Here is a 22,310-nt window from a genome sequence, read left to right on the forward strand (position 1 = left end):
GTTGTGTGTGTGACAGAAGAATACTGGTAAAATCCGGCGACAGGTCTCAGTACTCTCTTTCCGGATACATCTAAATTTACATATGGGCTCAGCAAGTCACACTTGTTTGACAGAGGGTTCGTACAACACGGAAGGGTATCAACGAAGATTTGCTCTTTGAGGCTAGACAGAGCAGGCTGCAAGCAGACTACACTCTTCGTGCAGCTGTTTTGTCACCCTACGAATAGATACTAGTCGCAAGCAAGTTCATTTATTTTAGTTACGTATTCCGTAGATCATACTCACAACAAAATTTGGGAATAGTGAAGAATGGGATACAACTCGTCGGCTTTGACCGATGACGTCATTGGTAAGCCATAGATGATAGGTGACAAATATTTGAAAGCATAAACGAATGTTCATAAACAATGACATTCAGCACAGGGAACAAAGGTCGTAGAAAAAAATGAAGTAACTGATAACTTGTAACGTTATGTTATTATGCAAGAAAAAAAATGTAGCACAAACACAAAGATCGCACATGAACATCACGTGAATCTATGATTGTAAAAGAGTCTTTCGTAAGGACAAAAAATTAGAAAGCGCGATGTATCAAAGACCACAAAATAACGAAATTAACGGACAGACGTGGGAATTAGCGGGTTTAGGGCGGATACGACGTATAAACTGAACTAGAAGCACGACCACAAAAGAAAATAGTAACAAAAATATCACGAAAACGTATTACGCGATACGAAAAATATGGCAAAGTGAACTTCAATGTCCTGTTTTTCAACTGAGGCATAGGATAACAACATGACCTATGAAGGAAAAAGCAATCAACCAAACACTGGTTTACCGACGGCGAAAAGAAGAACATAAATAACATCTATATTATGTACTTCAGGTGATCTATATGGGTCAAGTGAAGAACATGATATTAATATTACCAACAGCGAAAGGAACAACATACCTAACCTTCGTATACTTTACTGCAGTTAATCTATGTTGGTGAACTGAAGAACATGATCCTAGTATTACATTCGTCGAAGAAAACATACCTAACAGTGGTATCCTGTTCTTCTGTAGACCTACGAATTACCATTTGCGAAGAAAACTACAACTATTACATTGGTATACCGCACTTCACTCGACACATATATACCTAACATGTAGAAAACGACACCTCTAACATTGGTATCCTGTACTTCAGGTGACCTACATAGGTCAACTGAAAATGGGATACTAGTATTACCCACAACGACAAGAACGACGAGCCTGATACTGGTGTCCCATTCTTTACCCATGGCGGATACGTTGTTAAATTCTTTAATACGACGGCCAACAACAAAACGTGTACACAATTTCTTTCTTTTAGTGACACTTCCATTTATTTAAATTTACGAGCCTTTTATTTTCAAAGCATCTTTAGTGGAGTGTAATACATGTTTGCTGTATGCAAATAATAGATGTCTTTCATAATTTTTACAGACATATTATTGTGTTTGCAGTTTTCTTCGCTATTTTCTTACGTTAGGTACAACATAACTTCTTGCATCGTAAGTATCTTTAAGGTTAAATTACTATTTGGTTATACTTACGATTTCTTTTGATGTTGTCATTTATATGACGTCCTGGAATTGTGCCTCATTGTCCTGCGTACATCAGGTCCAGGACGCCAGATTTTCGATGTTTTGGAGTACTTTGTACCTAAACACATCACTTTCGGTGTGTGATTGTTTAAATATAAGGTGTGTGTTTATTGTTTATATCGTTGTCAACAGTCGGTTTTTGTTTTTCAGCCGTGTATTATTTGCTATGTCGTTATCCAAGTTATTGTTTGTGGTGGAGAATACTCAGGGCAAAGGTGACCTTATTTTGCAAATTCGATTAAATTTGACGTGTTGGATGGTTCTGTAGACTCTGAGATGTATCTTATTGAAATAGTTGCTTAACTTGATAGTAAATTCCCGATATGGCTGTAATATTATCATTTTTATGTTTTCTTTCTTTCCTTAGCTACTTCTATATTGTTGTTACTGTTATCTTCTTCGAGATTTGATCCGTCTATGCAACTGAATAAAAGTTTGATTTTTAGGCACTTTACAGGCCTCATATGATCCTTCGTAAATGAAATGGAGTGAAACGCGTATGGCATAAAAACAAAACAGCGCTTTATATAGTTTCATAGACGGACATTAATATAATATACAAGGAACTGAGGAACGACAGAAAACATAAAGATAATGACTCACAACAAAGTTTACCCGATTCACACACATATGGCGCGCACGACTCTCCTCTTTTACTTTATTTGTGGCGAAACCCGGACACAAAGCTAAAACGAATATAAAGTTGCCAAATCATGAAAACAAAAGACCAAGTACGACGAATGAACGCTAAGAAAGAAAAAAACGTCTTAAATGTATCTGCAGACATATTTCTGAATTTAAAGGTGCCATATTTTCATAGGTAGACAGTCAAACAGTTTTAGATTCACCAGAAGGCTCTGAAGATCTTTGTGCTTCTAGTTCTGCATTTCTCAATATCTCTATTATTATCACTGTCAAGGGAGTTATTGAAAACAAATATTATCATGTGACATCTGTGATGTGAGCTGTTACAGAGAATTGTATTCCACTCACAATTCTCCGAATCTTTTTTGAGAACCCTACTGTTGTACTATTCATAGCCATTTTTGGCAGTAAACCTTTCGTACGAAAGGTTTGGGTATTTACAAATGTGCAATCATTTTATGAGTTGATTATTTTACATAAATATACTTTCATTTAATCACATAAGATTTCAAAACTATATTAAAGAAAAAAGGTTTTCTCTCTTCCGTACAGTTCTTATCCTCTACAGCTCCCTCCTGTGCAATAGAAGGTATTTCGTGGTGTCTTAACAGAAGTCCTATTACAAGCGATCATGGTGAAAGAATATTTGTGCGATGTTTGACCTGTGCTGAAAATTGTTTTTCGTGTTACAGGCAGAACGACAGCTTCACTAGCAGCGCAGTAAGGACGCGTGCAGAGCATTAACACACACAAAAAGGAAGCAAACATATACTGAGTAAAAGGCGCCTATGTTAGAACTGTAACTTTCATACACAGTAGCAGAATATTAAAGTACTGAACACAAATAACAGAGAGTATTTCAGGCCACGGGTGACGCCTTAATAAATTGAGCCGAAACGCGTCTGACAAAATAAATATTGAAACTTCCTGGCAGATTAAAGTTGTGTGCCGAACCGAGACTCGGACTCGGGACCTTTGCCTGTTCGAGTCTCAGTTCGGCACACAATTTTAATCTGCCAGGAAGTTTCATATCAGCGCACATTCCGCTGCAGAGTGAAAATCTCATTCTGAAAATAAATATTGTCTTTATTCAGTCGCATACAGACGGTCCTAACGCTCTTAGAAAAAAGTGTTCCGAGACTGTTACCCGAAATGCTCCTCCATGATACTGACAAGAGGGAGATTGAGTTAATAATTAAATCACTAAAGACCAAGAACTCTCATGGATATGACGGGGTATCTAGCAGAATACTGAAGTATTGTTCTATGTATGATAGCCCAGTACTTAGCCATGTCTGTAACTTTTCCTTTAGGAGTGGTCGGTTTCCCTACAGATTAAAGTACTCGGTAGTGAAGCCACTTTATAAAAAGGGAGACATTGATAATGTTGACAATTTTAGACCTATTTCTATGGCATCGGTGTTTGCTAAAGTTATCGAGAAGGTTGCATATACAAGGTTACTGGAGCATTTAAATTCACATAATTTGCTGTCAAATCTTCAGTTTGGTTTTAGAAATGGTTTAACAACTGAAAATGTTATATTCTCTTTTCTCTGTGAGGTTTTGGACGGATTAAATAAAAGGTTGCGAACGCTAGGTGTTTTCTTTGATTTAAAAAAAGGCTTTTGATTGTGTTGACCACAAAATATTACTGCAGAAGTTGGACCATTATGGAGTAAGGGGAGTAGCTTACAATTGGTTCGCCTCTTACTTTAAGAACAGAAAGCAGAAGGTAATTCTCCGCAATATTGAGAGTGGTAGTGATGTTCAGTCCCAATGGGACACTGTTAAGTGGGGCGTTCCCCAAGGGCCGGTACTGGAGCCACTGCTGTTTCTTATTTATATAAACGATATGCCTCCTAGTATTACAGGTGATTCAAAAATATTTCCGTTTCCTGATGACACCAGCTTGATAGTGAAGGATCTTGTGTGTAATATTGAAACAGTATCAAATAATGAAGTTCATGAAATAAGTTCGAGGCTTGTGGAAAATAATTTAATATAATCCAATATGGAGTCGAGGTAGCAGTTGTCGTTATACTGGTTATCACAGTTAGCATTCAACCGCGATTCTTATACATATATTTTTTAACAACGCGTTTCAAGAGACAATGCTCCCATCATCAGGTTGTAAAATCTATGTCATGAAATTAAACGGACTAAAAAGACAAAGTTCCATCACAAATAGTTGGGAAGTCCATATAGTAAAACAGAATTAAAAGTATATTGGAATGTGGGTCCTCGTCTTACATTGAAGTTGTTGACACAAATCGATGGCCGTCCCATAGCTACCAAATATGCTGTCGCACTGCTCCGGCTCGGGAGCTGTTGTGGACTGACGTGCCTAGGTGTTGTGGCGTGGTTACAGCCGTGTGCTTGACGGTAACGCTATGCTATTGGGCGCCTGATTTCCTTATTACATTGGTCTGCCATCGTTAGCCTCTCACAACTCTGTCAGTGACATGCTACAAGTTTAAAGTCGCATACCTACCCTAAAATAATTCTAAAAACCCGCTAAAAAATCTCATTTCTTTAAAATTATCTTGTGCATTTAGAATATTGCTTTGTTTCTTTTCATGGATAGCTATCTCGAATTCCTCTAGTAAATGAAGTTTCCTCCCTTTCTTTTCTACATGCAATATTTCTACGTTGTCTTCTATGCTATTAAGGGGATGGCCTGTTTCATATATATGGTTCGCAACAGCTGATTTGTCATAATTTCCTAACCTGAACGCATCTTTATGTTCTTTGTACCGGATCGCGAATGATCTTCCTGTCTGCCCTATGTATTTTGCATCGCAAGTTCTGCACTGAATCTTATAAACTCCCGATCTTTCAAACTTATTTCTCTTCTCGCCAATATCGTGCTTAAGGCTATACCTCACTAGGTTATTAGTCTGAAAAGCTATTTTAACATCGTATGGCTTAAAAATATTGGCTATCTTTTGTGAGACTGTTCCGTAGTATGACATCGTGATAATTTTCACTTTCTATCCATCAGGTTTATTCTTTTTGCGCTTATTACTTTTCCATAACAGTTTTTTAACCATATCTATTCTGTGACCGTTGTTCATCGCTATTCTCTTAACAGTATTAATTTCAGTCTCCCTATCTTTTTCGCTCATAGGTATATTGATTGCCCTATGCACGAGACTACGGAAATCAGCTTCTTTATAAGCCTGCGGATGGCATGAATCATTCGGGATCACGGCATCAATCGTAGTTTGTTTTCGATAAATGTGAGGACATTGAGGAAATAGTAAAAAAGTTCAACGACGCACATAATAAAATAGAATTTACCGTGGAGTATGAAACTGACAATTGTTTACAGTTCCTGGACCTGAATATAAAAAAGCAGGGCAACAAACACGCGTTCTCCGTTTATAGAAAGCAAACTACGACTGATGCTAACAGTGATAACCAGGAAAATAATTTGATGCTTAATCACAGTAAGACTCAGTTTTTACAGTTTCTAACACACAATTCAACAAGAACCGTTATTTTGATCAGACAGAATGGGCATATTATAAGCGAGACGGAACAGTTCAAGTTCCTAGGTGTTTGGATAGATAGTAAGCTGTTGTGGAAAGCCCATGTCCAGGATCTTGTTCAGAACCTGAATGCTGCTTTATTTACCATTAGAACAGTATCTGAAATAAGTGCCACTTCAACACGAACAGTAGTCTACTTCGCATATTTTCATACGCTTATGTCGTATGGTATTATTTTTTGGGGTAATTCTTCTGATTCAAAAAGGGTATTTTTGGCTCAAAAACGGGCTGTTCGAACTATATGTGGTGTAAGTTCGAGAACCTCTTGTCGACCCCCATTCAATAGTCTGGGAATTCTGACATTGGCCTCACAGTATATATTTTCTTTAATGTCGTTTGTTGTTAGCAATATTAGCCTATTCCCAAGAGTTAGCAGCTTTCACTCAGTTAATACCAGGCAGAAATCCAATCTGCATGTGGAATGCACTTCCTTGACTCTTGTGCAGAAAGGAGTGCAGTATTCTGCTGCATCCATCTTCAATAAGCTACCACAAGAACTCAAAAATCTTAGCAGTAGCCCAAACTCTTTTAAGTCTAAACTGAAGAGTTACCTCATGGCTCACTCCTATTCTGTCGAGGAGCTCCTGGGAGAGCTAAAAAATTAAGCAAATTCCAGCGTTACATTGTTGATTTTCTTTATTTAAACTTACGACTTGTCACATGAATATGTTTTTTTATATTTCATTTTATCTGTTTTTAATATTGTGTTATAATTTCATGTATTGACTCTTTCCATGACCATGGAGACTTCTCCTTAATGTGGTCCCACGGAACGATAAATAAATAAATAAATAAATATAAATCAGCAGTATAACGTGACTGGTAGTTTGTTGGGCAAATGTTTGAGCAGAGGCATTAGACGACGCACTTTTGTCTGAATTTTAGCAGCAAGTGGAAGAGCGGAAAATGGATAAATGAGATACCAAATTAACAAGTGTAACGTACATTTTTGCAAAACCAAATGTAATTGATTTAAAGAAATCACGGTAATTAAGAAAAACATAATTAGTGATCTGAGGGAAAAGTGATATATTTCATGCTGTGTTAATGACGTGTCGAATGTTTTGTGAAATGATCTGTTGACAAGCAACAAATAAAATGATTATAATCTTATATCGTTCTTGTTGATCTTTTGTAAAGAACTGCGACTGTTTATGACAGTAAAAGTTCAAATAAAACAATTATCTGCGTCAGTCACTCTTTTTATTTCATCCCACGACGCATTTCGCGAGTTTACGTTCTCGTATTCAAGTGGAACGATGATATTGTGTTGCATATTGGTTAGTTTATGTTACTGGTTCGTGTTCTGTGAGAAAAACTGAGTTAAAAATGTAAATTTATGACGAGCCACAGCGTACTGTGCACGGGAAAAGATTCTGAATGAAACAGCAACAAACAACTGGCTGCATCCAGACAGCAAATATGTAAAACAATATCATTGTCCCACCTGAAGATGAGAGTGTCAACTTTCGAAACGCGTCGTGGGATGAAATAAAAAGAGTGACTGACGCAGATAATTGTTTTATTTGAACTTTTATTAAAATAGATTAGGAAAACATTTGCCGCGGGGATGGTTCTTTTGAAAGGGCACGGCCGTCTTCCTTCCCCATCCTTCCCTATCCAATAGGACTGATGACCTCGCTGTTTCGTCCCTCCCCCGAATCAACCAACTAACCATTTGACGCGTCTTTGAATGATGCTCGAAATTATGTACAGGAGATGATGTGCCGACTGAGAATTTAAAGTTGACTGTTTAAGTAATAATCACAAAATTTTAGAGAACACTAGAGGATATTTGTCTGGTAGACTATGAAGACCTTGCAGTTTCATTTGCTGTACCTGATTTCGAGCATCAGTAAAAGACGCGTCAGATGTCTCTCAAACCTATCTCATTTCTAACTTTTAGGCAAAGCATTCACTAAACATTTGACTGATTTTCCAAGTTTTTTATTAGGTAATTGTTTTGTAGAACATGATGTCCAATTACTGTCCAATGACCTACGAAACGGCTGACAGAACGTAAAATGTAAACTACGGTCCTTGTAAGTCCAGACGTAAAAAACATCATAAGTTGTTGTTCAAATCAAATGGCTCTGAGCACTATGGGACTTAACATCTGAGGTCATCAGTCCGCTAGAATTTAGAACTACTTAGACCTAACTAACCTAAGGACATCACACACACCCATGTCCGAGGCAGGATTCGAACCTGCGACCGTAGCAGTCGCGCGGTTCCGGACTGATGCGCCTAGAACCGCTCGGCCACCGCGGCCGGCTAAGCTGTTGTAAAGCAAAGCATCAGTTAGGGACCTAAACAATAATTTTAGGATTTTCTGTCTACCACTTAGCCGACCGGGGTGGCCAAGCGGTTGTAGGCGCTACAGTCCGGAACTGAGAGACCGCTACAGTCGCAGGTTCGAATCCTGCCTCGGGCATGGATGTGTCTGATGTCCTTGAGTTAGTTAGGTTTAAGGGGCGGTAGGACGTCAAACGGGACGACTTGGAGCAGGAGAGGCACCACAGGAATTTTTAATTTCCACTGTCTATTCTTTTAAAAATAAATTCATAAAACTTTGTCAGAATGACCAGAAAGGATTCAGGATTTACACTTATAGTGGTGGAAGTTCAAAAATATAAGAAAATAATTTTTTTTTTTTTTTACATTTGTATTTCACCTTTCGTTCATTTACCATTGGCTGCATTTGTTGCTATAGGTACACTTTTCTTCATAAGTAAGGGATGTTCTTCGATGAATTTTGCACAGCATACAAACCATACTTACAGGTGTATGAAACTCTAGAATTTTCCAAATCTATTAAAAACTGTGGTAAAAATTGAGATAATTAACTATAAAATTTGAGTTTTTTCTAAACATGAAGTTTAAAATGTAACAGCACATTTATTTTTTCATAAATTAATTTCTAGAGTTTCATACACCTGTAAGTATGGTTTGTATGCTGTGCAAAATTCATCGAAGAATCTCCCTTACTTATGAAGAAACGTGTACCTACGGCAACAAACGTAGCCAATAGTAAGTGAAAAAATGATGAACTTTCACATGTAAAACAAAATTAATTTTGTTATGTTTTTGAACTTCCACTGCTATGAGTGTGAATCCTGAACCCTTCTTGGTCAAGCTGACAAAGTTTTATGAATTTATTCGTAAAAGTATAGACAGTGGAAATTAAAATGTCCTGTGGTGTCTCTCCTGCTCCAAGACGGCCCGTTTGACGTCCTACCCACCTTAAGTAGTTCTAAGTTCTAGGGGACTGATGACCTCAGAAGTTAAGTCCCATAGTGTTCAGAGCCATTTGAACCATTTCTGTCTGCCACTTACTCATAAGACAATATGCCCCTATATAAGAACACGTGAGGCAATACTGACCCTACGACTTATCTTAGAAGAAAGATTAAGGAAAGGCAAACCTACGTTTCTTGCATTTGTAGACTTAGAGAAAGCTTTTGACAATGTTGACTGGAATACTCTCTTTCAAATTCTGAAGGTGGCAGGAGTAAAATACAGGGAGCGAAAGGCTATTTACAATTTGTACAGAAACCAGATGGCAGTTATAAGAGTCGAGGAACATGAAAGGGAGGCAGTGGTTGGGAAAGGAGTGAGACAGGGTTGTAGCCTCTCCCCGATGCTATTCAATCTCTATATTGAGCAAGCAGTAAAGGAAACGAAAGAAAAGTTCGGAGTAGGTATTAAAATCCATGGAGAAGAAATAAAAACATTGAGGTTCGCCGATGATGCAAAGGACTTGGAAGAGCAGTTGAGCGGAATGGACAGTGTCTTGAAAGGAGGGTATAACATGAACATCAAGAAAAGCAAAACGAGGATAATGGAATGTAGTCGAATTAAGTTGGGTGATGCTGCGGTAAGTAGATTAGGAATTGAGACACTTAAAGTAGTAAAGGAGTTTTGCTATTTGGGGAGCAAAATAACTGATGATGGTCGAAGTAGAGAGGATATAAAATGTAGACTGGCAATGGCAAGGAAAGCGTTCCTGAAAAAGAGAAATTTGTTAACATCGAGTAATGATTGAAGTGTCAGGAAATCGTTTCTGAAAGTATTTGTATGGAGTGTAGCCATGTATGGAAGTGAAACATGAACGATAAATAGTTTAGACAAGAAGAGAATAGAAGCTTTCGAAATGTGGTGCTACAGAAGAGTGCTGAAGATTAGATGGGTAGATCACATAAATAATGAGGAGGTATTGAATAGAACTGGAGAGAAGAGGAGTTTGTGGCACAACTTGACTAGAAGAAGGGATCGGTTGGTAGGGCATGTTCTGAGGCATCAAGGGATCACCAATTTAGTATTGGAGGGTAGCGTGGAGGGTAAAAATCGTAGAAGGAGACCGAGAGATGAATACACCAAGCAGATTCAGAAGGATGTAGGTTGCATAGGTAATGGGAGATGAAGAAGCTTGCACAGGATAGAGTAGCATGGGGAGCTGCATCAAATCAGCCTCAGGACTGAAGACCACAACAACAACAAGAATATACACCATTTTGAATCTCAACGCTATTTTTGTTAGCATTATTCAGTATGACATCACCGGCCGCGCGGCTATTTGTAACTAAGCTACAGTTTAGCCACCAGTGGTGGTCATCATCCCTGTGGGCTGTCGTCAGCTGCAGCTGAGCCACTGTGGTGCTTGGCAAGTGTTTCATTGACGGAGCGTTGTGAGGTGTCTGCTGGGAGGGGCTGGGGGCAGGGTCCAGAGGTCGCGCCGCCCAGATAAGTGCGGCCAGTGAGTCGCCTTCAGTGTAGACTGCGCCATGGCGACCGCCGTCGCAGAAGAACTCCAGCTGCAGGTGCGTGTCTACTACCGCCCCAGGGCTCCGTTCTGGGACCTACGCTAAGGCGGCAGCAGATTGTACTGCGGGCTGGACAAAAGGAACCTGGTGATAAGGCTAGAGCAGGGAGTGGGGCGCCCAATCGGGCAAATATTCCCAGATAAGCACAAGTATGAAATAAACCAGTGTGGGGCCTCGGACATAAAACGACAGCCAATCAGTGACGAGCGCATGGGAGTCTGTCCGGTAAGCGAACTGTTGGGTGTGCACAGCGTTACAGCTTATTATCTTAAAACGTTAGTGACATTACGGTTCTCCGGTAGCGCAGCTGACTGAACGTCATGGAAAATTCGTGTTTAACCTAACCAGTGAATGACAGGGGCTTGACTAGCTTTGCTTTTTCAGATGAAACCATTATCTTCAGTTAATTTAATTAGCAACTGCGCTCCTTAGTATAACTGGTATTAGCTGGGGCAAGTTAGTTTAATGGACATTCTTCCGCACCGTAGCTCCACAACGACACGTTTATGGAAAAGTCTGCTCTATTCGACGCCTCCTATCGTGCTCTAAACTTATCATCAGGTTTTTTTGTTCACCCTGTGTAGTAAGGATCCTTTTAATATCGTTCAGTCAGCGTACATGGTCCACCATATTGGCAACATATACCTGTAAACCAATCGACTGTATTTCCTGAGGAAGATAAAGATAGTTAATTACTACTAAAAGGACGTGCCAGTTAAATAAGCATCAAGTTTTGTAGGAAACTAGAACGGCTTTCCGCCTAATCCCTGGATTACTAAACCGTTGTAAAATTTACGACTGCAGTTGGTGCCAACTGTCGGTTCACCGCGATCTGGTGTTTTCAGTATAGAGTGTAAAACAGGGCATTTTGTACTTATTCTGTATGTGACGAACCACTGGAGACTTTATAACTGTAATTAATTCAATATATAAAGTGTAAATCATGATTTCATTTGAATAAAGTATGGAGTCGTAAAATTTACGATGGTTTAGTAAGAGTGGAACATTTTCTCCCCTTCGCTTTTCTAGGGTTAAAGATTATTATTGAAGTATGAATCGATTCAATTTTTGTCACGACATATTCCAGAAATATACTTAGTTAAAATGTACCAAAAATACGGGCTTTTGAGCACCCTGACTTACATATTTACATATTCGTCAGTTTTATAGTAATATTACTCATTATAAATAACCCACTCGAGTCAAACGCTAAATGGCAATCCGAGATGTATCTACAGAATATTTATTTATTGATACTCAGAGGACAGGAGAGGTGGCGATAGTGTTGCTTTTAGCATCTGTTTTGAGTTACTGTTTGTCTGTTTACAAAACGAGCTGAAACTGCGAAAGCTTAAGCGATCGCACACTACCATAAACCCAACTTCTCTCAGTTTGAAAAAGTGCCCATCAACATTACTCCTAATGTCAACTATAGCGATATCTTCGTCATTCGCACCCAACAGACTCACTAGAACTGTCGCTGACCGTCTACCGTTTATCACTCCAGTTCGTCCATTTCTTATGGGACAATGTGATCATGAGTAAAGCAACTACGAAAACCGACTTTCAGCAGTTTCTACAATCTATAACGCCGAGATTGGTTAAAAGTGGTGTTAAAGCACCTTGTCGCGTTGGCTAATACGCACATCACCTAAAGGTGCGTACTTCGAGTAAAACGTACCACTGAATTACTTTTGTCTACATCTACATCTATAGTCTGCAAACCACCGTGAGGTGCATATCAGAGGGTATGGCCCGTTGTACCGGTTATTAGGGTTTCTTCCAATTCCATTCACGTATGGAGCGCGGGAAGAATGATTGTTTGAAGGCCTCTGTGCGTGCAGTAATTATTCTGATGTTATCGTCACGATCCCTATGTGAGCGATATGTAAGGGGTTCCAGTATATTCCTAGAGTTATCATTTAAAGCCGGTTCTTGAAACTTTGTTGATAGACTTTCTCGGGATAGTTTACGTCTGTCTTCAAGAGTCTTCCTGTTAACAAACCTGTGACCATTCGTGCTGCCCTTCTCCTTCTTCGTTCAAGCAACTTCCAAATAACGCTGATTCGGCGACGGTCGACAATCAGCTTAGCCCCCCCCCCCCCCCTCCTCTGGCCTTCTTCTCTGCCAGTAATCGTCACGCCTTGCCGTGACCCACTGTAGTGCGTAATCACAACTGACGATGACTTAATCTCTGAGGAGCGGATTTAGCACGCTTTCCTTGTCGAATGTGTAAGTGGTATTCTACCAGTAACGTTTTACGTTCAAACAGACTGCCGCAAACTAGGCTTACTAAAATGTGAACATCGTTATACATAATGAGATTTTCACTCTGCAGCGGAGTGTGCGCTGATATGAAACTTCCTGGCAGATTAAAACTGTGTGCCCGACCGAGACTCGAACTCGGGACCTTTGCCTTTCGCGGGCAAGCGCTCTACCATCTGAGCTACCGAAGCTCGACTCACGCCCGGTCCTCACAGCTTTACTTCTGCCAGTATCTCGTCTCCTACCTTCCAAACTTTACAGAAGCTCTCCTGCGAACCTTGCAGAACTAGCACTCCTGAAAGAAAGGATATTGCGGAGACATGGCTTAGCCACAGCCTGTAAGGCTGTAAAGCTGTGAGGACCGGGCGTGAGTCGTGCTTCGGTAGCTCAGATGGTAGAGCGCTTGCCCGCGAAAGGCAAAGGTCCCGAGTTCGAGTCTCGGTCGGACACACAGTTTTAATCTGCCAGGAAGTTTCATATCAGCGCACACTCCGCTGCAGAGTGAAAATCTCATTCTGGAAACATCCCCCAGGCTGTGGCTAAGCCATGTCTCCGCAATATCCTTTCTTTCAGGAGTGCTAGTTCTGCAAGGTTCGCAGGAGAGCTTCTGTAAAGTTTGGAAGGTAGGAGACGAGATACTGGCAGAAGTAAAGCTGTGAGGACCGGGCGTGAGTCGTGCTTCGGTAGCTCAGATGGTAGAGCGCTTGCCCGCGAAGGGCAAAGGTCCCGAGTTCGAGTCTCGGTCGGGCACACAGTTTTAATCTGCCAGGAAGTTTCATCGTTATACATTTTTAGCTGGTGTAGGGGTTCGGCCGCATACCGGAAACGCTTCTTTTATTCACATCGGTTGGGCAACTTTCGTTTCCGAAGAAAGAGTTTTGTGTATTAAGTATGACTGTTTTGTGCAGATGATTATGATGAACGCGTATGAAGGGGTGTTGGAGGGAGTGTCGTAATGGATATTGTAGTTGGTTCAAATGGCTCTGAGTACTATGGGACTCAACTGCTGTGGTCATAAATCCTCTAGAACTTAGAACTAGTTAAACCTAACTAACCTAAGGACAGCACACAACACGAATGTTGTAGTTGTTCATGATGATGGAGATGATGATGATAATAATGATGATGATAATGATGATGATGGAAGAGGTGATAGAAGGTAATACTCCATGACGGAACACAGCCTACTTCTCTCGAGTAATATGAAGAGAGCTGCCGAGGCTATAATTCCCATCCGACGAGCTGATTCTTTCAACAGTTCTGTAGGCCCCCATTCAATGACACACTGCGGATAGGTTTCGATTTCAATCCCGTTGCTAGCCTTTTTCCTTTGTACTTTATCGGTCAGGAGTCAGTCTTCTTGCTGATTTGATGAGGCCCGGCACAATTTCCTCACTTTCAATTCTGCATATCACAGTACACAACCACTCCGAGAAATTTCTTTCTCAAATATTTTTGTTACTAGTAGACTTCATTTCTCTTCGTCTACTACATGACCCTTAATTTTGCTGCTAAGTTTATAGCTAATCTCATTTCTACTGCCCCTTCATTAGTTTACTCATAACTTTCAGATGAATATATCACTGACTTTATGAATCTAATCACAGTCGTAGTCAAAAACAACTACTTTGAATTTAATGAACAACTGTATCAGCAATCCGACGGTCTCGCTATGGGAAATCCGTTAGCTGGTAAACGTGTTGACATTTTCATTAACTTTCAAGAAGAAAAGTTCAACTGTTTCTCAGCTACAGCGCTAGGCATTCTCTCCTATTTCAGATGTGGCGATGATATTTTAGTCACCTACAAAGGACGTTTTGATGGAATTGACCGTATTTTCATTCTCTTTAATGAAGTTCACGAGAAAATATCCTTCACCAGTGAACTCGAAAACGTGGCCCGTCAATTTAACTTTCTTGACTTAACGCTAACAGTAGAAGAAAATAAAATCTTATTTAATGTTTTTCGTAAAGCAACATATACCGATCAGACCGTACCTGCGTCTTCCATGCACCCACAATCTCATAAAAACGCATTCTTCCACTCTGCTATTCACAGCTTCTATTCCACCCTCGAAAGAAAAATTCGAGGAAGAAATTAATTTGATAAAAACGATAGCAGTTAATTACGAATACGAACCTACCATAGTGGACGACATCCTTAAAAAGAAAACTGTTGAAAGAGTTATTACACTCGCCACCTCTATCATTGAGCCCAACCTAAAGAAGAAGTATTTTTCTGTTCCTTTTTCGGGGCCCATCTCCTATCAGATTCAACGCCTTCTTCTTATTAAATACAACTTTAATGTCGCTTTTGTAGCCAATAACAGTTCGAAAAAAAATTTTATTCATAATTTAAAATCGATCAGTTCCCCTTTGAAAAACTCTAGTGTCTATAAGATTTTTTGCGACACTTGCTCTTCTTACTACATAGGACAAACAGGACATGCCTTTACAGTTAGATACAAAGAACATATTTTAAGAAAATATGATACTACCACCCAAAATTCGTCTCTTGCTAACCACCTACTGATTGCAGGTCATGCGCCTAAAGCTGTTCACGATATCAGCATTTTGCACACTGAGAATAGAGGCCTTAGGTTAGATGTTCTCAATGAATTAGAAATTTTTAAACATCTTTCTTGAAATGATGGCCGCATTCCTTATGAGCAGCTACAATTACGTAATAAAAGCTTTTTCAATGGAAAAAGCCGTTATTTGATGTTTGATTTCGTGTTCCCTCGTGCAGTTACCGAAATATATTTTTGTATCTAAGTCGACTAATAATTTTTTTGTTTATTAAATCGTTTATATTAACTACATTACATATTACACCAATTTTCTGCTCGCTGACCTATTCAGCTCCCTTTATATTTTTATAATGGCGTTTTCAACCTTTAAACTGTACTTCTAAGCTCTGTCAGACAAAAAAAAAGAATATTGCCTTATATTTCATGTGCTAAATAATGTTCATCATAACATTCGTCTGTCCATATTTTGATTGTTAGGTAGCCTGTTTGTATTTGCGGCTACTAAATGGCATTCTTGGTGTAATGTTCACCTGTCCGCAATTGCTAACGCTGGCGCCTCAGTCTGATGTTATCGCAGCTCGACAAGTGTGAGCAGCCCATAGGTTTCCTATTTCAAAAATTTTGTGACTAAAGCTTTATCGCTTGATACTTAGTTTCATACGTGACATGTAAGGACTGTTTCTTTTTTGTAATCCTAGTCAGTACTTAAAATAATTTTTTCCTATAATTTTGTAATTGCGTTATAGACCAGTTTTAGTGTTTTACTTCTGATGAAGGCACTCATACTAGTGCGGAAACCTAGGTCAAAAGATTTCTTTTATGCGACCGAGAGATGTTATTGCTTTAGTTTTGCTTTGTAAACGGTCGCTGACCACGCAGTCACGTTCAAAACTTTACTCGATATTCTGTGCTCAGTAGATCGTTCATCCTTTCGAACAGATCCTGAAAATCCAGCTTTCACAGATGACAGCTACGTCACAAGCTAAAATTGTCACTGATATTCTTTAATCCTGAATTTTAATCCCATTTCTGGAGCTTTCTGTTTTCTCTTCGTTACTTCTTGGATAAAAGAGTTAAATACTTCTCTCTTCGTGTTCCATTCTTATTGTTCACTCTTGGTTCTAGTACATACTGAATATCACCCATGCTTTCCTATATTTCGATTTTATGAGGTCATAAAAATCATCGCTTCCGTAGTAGCGTAAACACTGCGACGAATACCTCTGCTTGTCCACTGCGTCGAAAGGTCGCTTCCATGTACCGCTTCCATGACGATGGAGGCAACCGTCGAAAGCTCGAGATTTTTACCCTGAACTGACTCGGCATACATGTAAACAAGAAGTTGACAAGTTTCAGAAAGTTCACATTTTCATCAAAGACGGGAATCGTCATGGTAGCGTAGAAGAAGCTGGCTGTTTGAAGGTGGCACTAAATGATGATACATAAGTAAGCGAGAGACTAGACTGACCATAATCGGTAGGCAGCTTGTTATTCCCTTGCCTGAGGACGACGACAGTCTCGTGCCTCGGTACGCTCTATATCGCTTAGGACAGTCTGGTGTTCCGTCAACATGGGCTCAGATAGCGTGGAGAATAAAGTTCAAACGAGTCAGCGCACTGCCGCTTTCCGACAACGCCTCCACCGTTGCCCTTTCAACAAATGTAGTGTTCTATCTGTCTTGTCTCGACGGTGCCTTTAGGGTCTGTTTTTTTTTTCTTTTTTTTGTGTCATCCGTCTTCTGGCTGGTTTGATGAGGCCCGCCACGAATTCCTCTCCTGTGCCAACATCTTCATCTCAGAGTAGCACCTGCTGGATGTATTCCAATCTCTGTCTCCCTCCACAGTTTTTGCTCTCTACAGCTCCCCTCTAGTACCATGCCAGTCATTCCCTGATGCCGTAACAGATGTCCTATGATCCTGTCCCTTCTCCCTGCGCAGAACCTCCTCATTCCTTATCAGTCCACCTAATTTCCAACATTCGTCTGTAGCACTGCTTCGATTCTCTTCTGTTCTGGTTTTCCCACAGTCCAAGTTTCACATCTACATCTATATGGGTACTCTGCAAATCACATGTAAGTGCCTTGCGGAGGATTCATCGAACCACCTTCACAATAATTCTCTATTATTCCAATCTCGTACAGCGTGCGGAAAGAAACGAACACCTATATCTTACGGTGCGTTTTTCCATTATTTTATTATGGTGGTCGTTTCTCCCAATATAGGTCGGCGTGAACAAAATATTTTCGCATTCGAAGGAGAAAGTTGGTGATTGAATTTCATGAGAAGATTCCGCCGCAACGAAAAACGCCTTAGTTTTAAAGATGCCCATGATGTCATTTCAGTGACTCTCCCCTATTTCGCGATAATACAAAACGTGCTGCTCATCTTTAAACTTTCTCGATGTGCTCCGTCAATCGTATCTGTTAAGGATCCCACACCACGCAGCAATATTCTAAAAGAGGATGGACAAACGTAGTGTAGGCAGTCGCTTTAGTAGATCTGTTACATTTTCTGTATGTCCTGCCCATAAAACGCAGTCTTTGGTTAGCCTCCTCCATAACATTCATACCATCCAGTGCTCCAAACGTACATTCTTAGAAATTACTTCTGCAAAACCAGGTCTGTGTTTGATATTAGCGGACTTCTCTTCGCCAGGAATGCCCTTTCTGCCAGTGGTAGTCTGCTTTTATGTCCCCCTTGCTCCGTCCGTCATTGGTTATTTTTCTTCCTAGGTAGCGGAATTCCTTAACTTCATCTGCTTCGTGACCATCAATACTGACGTAAAGCTTCCCGCTGTTCTCATTTCTGCTACTTCTCATTACTTTCATCTTTCTTCGATTTACTCACAATCCACATTCTGTACGCATTAGATTGTTCATTCCATTCAATAGATTCTGTAATTCTTCTTCACTTTCACCCAGGATAGCAATGTCATCACCTTGAATTTTAATTCCACTCCTGAATCTTTCTTTTATTTGAAAATTAGGGGCGAAGGACTACATCTCTGTCTCACACCCTTTCTAATCCGAGAACTTCGTTCTTGGTCGTCCACTCTTTTTATTCCCTTTTGGCTCTTGTACATATTGTATATTACCCGTCTTGTCCTATAGCTTATTTCTCTTTTTCTCAGAATTTCGAACATCTTGCACCATTTTACACTGTCGAAAGCTTTTTCCAGGTCGACAAATCTTATGAACGTGTCTTTATTTTTCTTTAGTCTTGCTTCCATTATCAACCGCAGCGTCAGAACTGCTTCTCTAGTGCCTTTGCCTCTTCTAAATCCAAACTGATCGTCATCTGACACATCCTCAATTTTCTTTTCCATTCTTCTGTATATTATTCTTGTAAGCAACTTGGATGCATGAGCTGTTAAGCTGATTATGCAATAATTCTCGCATTTTTCAGCACTTGCAGTCTTCGGAACTATGTGGATGATATTTTTCTGAAAGTTAGATGGTATGTCGTCGGACTCTACGCGCCATCGTTTTGTTGCCACTGCCAACAAAGATTTTTAGAATTCTGATGGAATGTTATCTATCCCTTCTGCCTTATTTGATCTTAAGTCCTCCAAAGCTCTTTTAAATTCTGATTCTAATACTGGATCCCCTATCTCCTCTAAATCGAGTGCTCTTTCTTCTTCTATCACATTGGACATACCTTCACCCTCATACAGGCCTCCCCCCTCTGCATTTAACAGTGGAATTCCCGTTGCACTCTTGATGTTACCACGCCTGCTTTTAATTTCACCGAAGGCTGTTTTGTTTTCCTATATGCTGATTCAGTCCTTCCGGCAATCATTTCTTTTTAGATTTCATGACATTTTTCATGCAGCCACTTCGTGTTAGCTTCCCTGCACTGTAGCGTTCTCGCTTCCCGCGCCCGGGTTCGATTCCCGGCCGTGTCAGGGATTTTCTCTGCTCGTGATGACTGGGTGTTGTGTGATGTCCTTATGTTAGTTAGGTTTAAGTAGTTCTAAGTTCTAGGGGACTGATGACCATAGATGTTAAGTCCCATAGTGCTCAGAGCCATTTCCCTGCACTTCCTATTTACTTCATTCCTCAGGACTTGTATTTCTGCATTCCTGAATGTCCCTGAACATTTGTGTACGTCCTTCTTCCATCGCTCAACTGAAGTATTTCTTCAGTTACCCACGGTTCCTTCGCAGTTACCGTCTTTATACATTTGTTTTCCTTCCCAACTTCTGTAATTGTTCTTTTTAGAGATGGCGATTCCTCTTCAACTGCCTACTGAGCTGTTACTCATGGTGTCCGAACATTTGTCACGCCGGACATTTGCCACGGTTTTACCTGCTCCGAAGGGTTGGGTCCCTTGTCTCCCCTCCCCCTCCTCCTCCTCCTCCTGCTCACCCGCCCGCCCAGTTTGCTTTAGAAGTTCCTAACGTGACCATCAGTATGGAAGTTATTACAACGAACAAGGACAGGCCTCCTGCTCATTAGAAAAGTTACGCGTATCTTACACAGAGGGAATCTAAAGAAGGCGTTGTTACATGGATGTGCTTACGCCGAAAAGCGGATCATTGCAAGGGAAAGCTGCTTTCGAGGAACGGAGAAGTGTTGAGCATATTAGAACATCTCTGTGGACCACCTGACAATGCAAATCTGAAAGTGAGAAAGCACGTGGAGAGAGGGAAGAGAAGGTCTCGAGAAGAAACTACACAGTTATCGGAGATATACGCGGATGAAATGGAAATCTACATAATAAAGTTTATGACTTTGTTACAGTGATGCCTAATTCAGAATCTATGAAGAGAACCATGCGTCGTCGATGGAGTCAAGAGTGGGGAAACCAACAAGAGCCTAAGAACTCTTATGAAATTGATCTTCATGAAGATCTATTAAAAATGGGAGATGGCAGTAGTTTTCTTCTGGAAGACAATAGATTAGAGGTAGAATAATGATTTTTAGTGGAAGCAAGGGAAAAGAAAGTTTAAAAACATGTTCCCATTTTTTTATGGATGGAACATTTAAGAGATGCAGCAAGCAGTTTCCACAGATCTACACCAAACGCGTAGACTTAGGAGGCCCGATTAAAGAAACAAACATTCTTCCTACTGTATTTGCACTGATCCCTAATAAGAAGAAAGACACATATGTTCGTCTGTTTCGTCTGATAAAACAGGTAGTCTCTTAGTGGTGTCCTAAACAAGTAAAGATGGACTTGGAGGCAGCTGCGATATCGGCGATTTGTCAAGTTTTTCCCACAACTGAAATAAATGGATTCTATTTCCATACGAAGAAGAGTTTATGGAGAAGAACTCGAGTTCTCGGTCTAACTGAGGAGTACCGCTAGAACGAGGATTTAAGACTTCACGTCAGCGTGTGTGCAGCGCTGGCAGTTGTAAAACCGGAGGACGTAAGCAATGGGTGGATTGAGATTCATGCATAAGCTCCTTATCACGGAAGGTTCTCTCAATTTTTTGACTACTTTGTGGATAACTGGCTAGAGAATGAGGATATCGCAATAGAAATGTGGGACTGTTACGGAAAAAGGCACCGAACGACGAATGCTGTTGAAGTGTGGCACAACAAAATAAATAGAATTATTGGAAACCCCCACCCTAAAATCAACTATTTGGTGGAGTGCTTGAAAAAGGAAGCAGAGCTCACAAACTGCATGTACATGAAATTGGATATGAATCTTGAAGGTAAGAAGAGGAAGATTTAAAACTGGTTCAAATGGCTCTGAGCACTATGGGACTTAACATCTCAGGTCATCAGTCTCCTAGAACTTAGAACTGCTTAAACCTAACTAACCTAAGGACATCACACACATCCATGCCCGAGGCAGGATTCGAACCTGCGACCGTAGCAGTCGCGCGGTTCCGGACTGCAGCGCCTAGAACCACGTGGCCACCAAGGTCGGCCTAAGAAGAGGAAGAAGAAGTACTTGAAGCTGGACGACAGGATAGAGAGAATCGTAAAGAATTATGAAGAGACTAGCAACATTAGGCCTTGCTTGAAAGCCACTGCCCATATTCAGAGACTGGACTAAAATACGTTAAAAATAATGTATTACAAACTATGAAGACCACCGAGTCCTCGCAGGTTACTGACATAAAATTATTAAATCATTGAAGCAGCATTATCGAAGCTAATATTAAGTTGTAATTGTAAATAGAGTGTACATTAGTTCAGCGTGTTTAGGCTGATTTTACACACGCCAGAATGGTAGATGGTCATTTATCATTTTCACGGTCCAAAGCCTGTGCAAAGTTTGATGCGAATCAGCCTTTAATGTAAAAATTAAAAGGTGTTTCAAGCCTCACAAAAGTATCCCTATTGTTGTCACATTAAGATAACTTTTTTCTGCCTTCCAATATTATGGCCATACTATTACATAATTGTGAGTTCTAAAATAATTTTCTGATGCTTCAGAATCGCAACTATCACCTAAAATATCATGGTTTGTTAAACTGAAAGTATACGCTTTCGTAAAAGAAAATGGGAACTGAACCTTTGAATTGCACCTAAAATTGACATCCCAAAGCTGATCTGATGCTAAGGTAGACAATTTTGGCCCCTCAAATATTTTTTATTTAAGTTTAGCTGCAAACATTTATAGTTGATGTAAATCTACTTAAGTACATTTAGATATAGTCCTTTAAAAACTAAAATTTCTTACTAAATTGTTGATTATCTTTAAACAGGTCAGTAAAAGCAAGGAGCTTACTACTGAAAATTAATTGTTACTAAATAACATCAGAAACAAATGTATTGGTCCTACTTTTCTTATACATTAGAGACTTTTTGAAGAGATATTTGATCATTTCCTCTGTCACTGACAGTGTGATTTCAGTTGCTTTGCAACACCAGGGATATCTACTTCTAAATTATGTTTGCAGCTGT

General features: G+C 40.0%; 1 protein-coding gene across 2 annotated transcripts in view; it reads left to right on the forward strand.

Annotated features, from left to right (window-relative positions):
• The first annotated feature begins 10,587 nt into the window (after nt 1-10,587).
• LOC126162145 (uncharacterized) overlaps nt 10,588-22,310 on the forward strand; it is a 128,356-nt gene continuing 116,633 nt past the window's right edge. Inside the window, exon 1 of one of the 2 annotated variants that reach the window (XM_049918441.1) lies at nt 10,588-10,647. In XM_049918441.1, the coding sequence (XP_049774398.1) occupies nt 10,612-10,647 (36 nt within the window). In that variant the 5' untranslated portion in view covers nt 10,588-10,611. Of the gene's footprint in view, nt 10,648-12,791; nt 12,883-22,310 lie in introns of those variants that run through there. The other variant, XM_049918442.1, reaches the window with a different exon arrangement.

The sequence above is a fragment of the Schistocerca cancellata genome, chromosome 2, assembly GCF_023864275.1.
Source record: "Schistocerca cancellata isolate TAMUIC-IGC-003103 chromosome 2, iqSchCanc2.1, whole genome shotgun sequence".
Classification (NCBI taxonomy): Eukaryota; Metazoa; Arthropoda; class Insecta; order Orthoptera; family Acrididae; genus Schistocerca; species Schistocerca cancellata.